General features: G+C 56.6%; 1 protein-coding gene across 3 annotated transcripts in view; it reads left to right on the forward strand.

Moving 5' to 3' along the window:
• LOC109290834 (zinc finger protein 135-like) overlaps positions 1-3,847 on the forward strand; it is a 10,240-nt gene extending 6,393 nt beyond the window's left edge. Inside the window, exons 2-4 of one of the 3 annotated variants that reach the window (XM_019507671.1) lie at positions 400-532; positions 1,268-1,381; positions 2,056-3,847. In XM_019507671.1, coding sequence (XP_019363216.1) covers positions 445-532; positions 1,268-1,381; positions 2,056-3,389 — 1,536 coding nt within the window. In that variant the 5' untranslated portion in view covers positions 400-444 and the 3' untranslated portion in view covers positions 3,390-3,847. The remainder of the gene's footprint in view (positions 1-399; positions 533-1,267; positions 1,382-2,055) is intronic. The other 2 variants (XM_019507820.1, XM_019507742.1) reach the window with 2 other exon arrangements.
• The last annotated feature ends 656 nt before the right edge of the window (positions 3,848-4,503 follow it).

Genomic DNA, 4,503 nt, shown 5'->3' on the forward strand with positions numbered 1-4,503 from the left:
TCCTGGAATTTACAGTTAGGGGTTGCAGAGGCTCTAGGAATACATTGTCCTCCCAGAAAGCTAAAAATAGCCAGTGCATAACCAGGACATCCCTTCCAGAGCATCTGGGTCCTCTGAGTCCCTGCAACTCCAGAGCAGCTCAGGGGCATGGAGAGGTTGAGCTCTGTCCATCAGTGCAAGGGGCATTTGCTATTGCAGCACCTTCCTGATGGAGCCTGGTTTACACGACAGTCTTCAAAAAGCCACTGTATGGGGAGAAGGTGGGGGTTGAATGAGCAGGCTGAAGACAGAGGTCACAACTTCACAGGATGCTGCAGGAGGAGCTGGGCTGTACGGTCTGTGCCACAGCTGGTGGGACTCTGGCTGGGGCAGCTGGTGCTGAAAGGGGTGCTCTTGCAGCTCCAGGTGCTGGTGACCTTCGCGGTGGTGCCTGTGTTTTTCACCATGGAGCCGTGTGTCCTGCTAGACGCTCACCAAAAAGCGCTGTACCGGGACGTCATGCAGGAGAGCTATGACACCTTGATGTCGCTAGGTAAGAACAACACTTCCCTCAGGATGAGGAGCTTCAGGGTCACTCAAGCACCTAGCTCAGCCTCTGCTCCAGGTCCCGGTGACATTTATTTCAAGAGGATCAGCCCTGTCACCCCTGGGCTGTGGCTGGGAGAGGCCCTCCCCTCCATCCACCTTCCAATGAAGAACACAACACGGCTGCTGCCTGCTCATGCCTGGGGGTCCCTGTGTGACACAAGACCTCTGATTATGTGCCTCCATTTGGGAGCCTTATCTGGGGCTGCCTTCCCACTTAGGCAAGGCCTGTCCTCTCTGCGCAGTAGTTTATTGTTCCAGCTCTCCCTGGCTCACTGAAAACTCGTTCACTTGGTTTGTCACTGTGTCGCCTGCTGTGCATAGCCCATGTCCACTCCACCTCCCTAAGGATCTGGGCTGCTATGCTACATAGTTGATGTGATGTGTTTATTATCACTTACAGGGCTATCTCTTCTACCTAAAGTAGGCAGCATGGATGCTGTTAGCTTGACGGGATCCGGTTCAGTCCTTGGTGGGGGTACAACATTTAACCAGCCTCTGCATCCTAGCATGGTGAGAGGTGACCCAGGGAAGGCGGTACTAGGCAAGTGTCCTGGGGCAGAAGTGGCTTGCTTGGATGTGCCTATTTTCTCACATTGAACCCAGCCAGAAAGGCCGATGAAGATGCGGCAGGATGGGCTCACTACTGTGATACCACTTCTCTGATTTTCCTCCACTGTAGAATTCCCCATCCTGAAATCAGATGTGATCTCCCGGCTGGAACGAGGGGAAAAGCCACATGTCCTGGGTTCCTGGAGCTCCCTGGAACGGGATATCACGAACGCATCCCATGGAGGTGAGGGATCAGTGTTGCTGCCTCAGGTGTACACCGCTGGGAATCCCAGCGAGGCCCCATGAGTGTCCTCCATGTCTACCCCGTTTCTCCCAATTCAGGCCTGTTCCCAGCAGGTGTAGCATCCTCATGGCAGATGTCACTCAGGGCTTCTCTCCCCATCCTCACTGGCTGGATGCTCATTTCTCTGGAGTTTCTGGTTGAGATGTGGATGCAGTATAAGTGCTCTCCGCTGGGGCAGGATTTGGTAGAGCTCCTGTTTTTTTCCATCTTCCAAGCAGTTATTTGCATTTGTGATGCCTTTTCCCACCCCTTCCCTGGGGTTCCCTCCCACACTCCAGCCCAGGGAATGACTAGCTTGGGTTCATAGAAATCATAAAATCATAGAAAATGAGGGCTGGAAGGGACCTCAGGACATCATCTAGTCCAACCCCCTGATCAAAGCAGGACCAGCCCCACCTAGATCATCCCAGCCAAAGCTTTCTCTAGCTGGGTCTTGAAAACCTCCAAGGATGGAGCGCCCACCCCCTCTCTGGGTAAGAGAGGCAGTTTGTAGGAGGCAGTATAGTATAGATAAATGGGCTGGGGAGCTCGGGCTCTACTCCCAACTCTGTTATAGGCCTTCTAGGTGACCCGGGAAAAGTCACTTCACCTCAGTGCTATCCTCCCTCTCTTGGCAGGTGAGGATGGGGTGAGTGAGAGCGAAGAGGAGAATCCCCAACAGGAGGAAGGTCCTGAGCAGGTGGACGCAGCAGGGGCAGCATCTGGAGCATCTGGAGCAGCTGAAGGGGATGTTTCCCAGGAGCCAAATAAGGAGAAGCCCGAGGGGCCAGGGAAGCAGCAGCGAGATGCCTTGGGGAGACGCCGGGGCAAGCCTGTCCTGCAGGAGGACGGCTCTAGGAAGCCGATGGCTGTCCCAGCACGGCAGAGGCCGCAGCAGGCCGGGAAGCCCTACGAGTGCGAGGACTGTGGTAAAAGCTTCATCTGGAGCTCGCACCTGGAGCGGCACCGGCGTGTTCACACAGGTGAGCGCCCCTTCCGGTGCCCTGAGTGTGGGGAGCGCTTCACCCAGAGCTCCCATCTGCGGCAACACCAGCTGGGCCATGGCGGCGAGCGCCCTTACAAGTGCGGTGACTGCGGCAAACGCTTTGCTGACCTCCCGGCCCTGGCTGCTCACCGCAGCATCCACCTGGAGGAGAAGCCCTACCGGTGCAGCCACTGTGGCAAGGGCTTTGCCTGGAGCTCCCACCTGGAGCGGCACCGGCGCATCCACACAGGCGAGAGGCCGTTCCGCTGCGGGGACTGTGGCGAGGGCTTTGCCCAGAGCGCTCACCTGGCCAAGCACCGGCGCACCCACACAGGCGAGCGCCCCTACCGCTGCCTGCTCTGTGGCAAGGGCTTTGTCGACAGCTCCGACCTGACACGGCACAAGCGCACCCACGCAGCTCCAGTTGGGGCTGCTGCCAAGAACCGCAAACGCCGCACACCCGGGCACTGCTCCCCTCAGGCCGGCTCAGAGCCCCAGAAAGCCCTCCAGAAAGAGGAAGCCTTTGGGGAAGCCTCAAAGCCACCCCAGCATTGCTGCGCCGCTGGGAAGGGCCGCCACTGTCCGGACTGCAAGCCGGGGCCCGAGCCCAGCGAGACCCCACAGGCCGGCCCGGAGCAGAAGCCCTTCCCCTGCGGGCACTGTGGAAAGAGCTTTGCCTGGAGCTCCCACCTGGAGCGGCACCGGCGCATCCACACAGGCGAGAAGCCCTTCAAGTGCGGGGAGTGCGGGGAGGGCTTCAGCCAGAGCTCCCACCTCACCAAGCACCGGCGCACCCACACGGGCGAGCGCCCCTACCGCTGCCCCCGCTGCGGCAAGGGCTTCATCGAGAGCTCTGACCTGGCCCGGCACCAGCGCACCCACACTGGGGAGCGCCCCTACTCCTGCCCCCGGTGTGGCAAGAGCTTCAGCGTCAGCTCGGCACTGGCCAAGCACCAGCGGGTGCATGCCATCACCCAGCCCTGAGCACTTGTAGTGGAAACCCCCTGCCCCCCAACTCTGCCACCACCAGCCATGCCTGTTCCCTCCCCAAGGAGCAGGGAGGCAGACCCATCCCTTCCACCCACTGCCACCTTTTTGAAGCAAGTGGCTCGCACAATGACCCAACCAGAGGGCCAGTATCTACGACTGGTTAGACCATGGGGATTTCCATTCCAGGGGCCATCCCGCTGCCTTTTGGGAACCCACCCGTTTATCCGAGAGCTGAACGAAAGGAAAGAAGTCTGAATTCTCCCACCAAAAACAAACTTCCAAGGGAAAAGAAAGTTTTCCATCTTAGGTCCACCTAAACATTTGGTTCGGGATTCCCGTTGGACTATTTTGCTCCACTCTTTGCCTCTTTGAAGCAAGAAATTTATGTTATAATTTATAGTATAATGTAAAATAAATTTCGATGCAGTGGGTTGAAATGCTCTGTTCTGAAAGGGTGTAGACGTAACTCCCCAGGTGCTTTGTTTTGAGCATTTTGTTCCCAAATGAAATTTCACCCAAATTGAGCCCCTCACGCAGAACATTGTGATCCCTACACCATGGCGCTTTGCAGGAGAAAAGCTTTCTATTACAAAACTGTTGCCTGGCTCTCCTCCTGGCTGGCTCTGGACCAGCCTTTTTTGGCACATGAGTTGGCATAAATGCCTCATGCTACATCCGTCTAGGGCTGCGTGCGTTGTGTAGGAGGTGCTTTGTTGCAGGCTTTCAACACATTTTGGAAATCAATCCAGCCCCATCCTCTTAGGGTGTAGGAGAAAGGAAGGAGCAAAGGGGCCCAGAAGACAGATTTAAGAGTCTAAGACACCAGAGCCAGGCCTAGGCAAAGAGGCCTGGTCTCCACACAGGAATCCCTAACCAGTTTTGAAGTTAAGCTGATGCAGTACCCTCCTGCACCCCATGTCTGCAGAGCAGCCTGGAGAGACAACCAGCTGGGTCTGAATCACACTCCAGATCACAAAGGACAGGACATCTCCCACCCTAAACACTGGGCTTTGCTTATTGTTGGTGCCAAGGGAATGGATCCAGGGGGCAGGTTTCTATCAAACACTTCAAAGGAGGATAGGGAAGGCTTGCATGTCACATTCATTCA

The sequence above is a fragment of the Gavialis gangeticus genome, unplaced genomic scaffold, assembly GCF_001723915.1.
Source record: "Gavialis gangeticus isolate Ggan-Ray unplaced genomic scaffold, GavGan_comp1, whole genome shotgun sequence".
Classification (NCBI taxonomy): domain Eukaryota; kingdom Metazoa; phylum Chordata; order Crocodylia; family Gavialidae; genus Gavialis; species Gavialis gangeticus.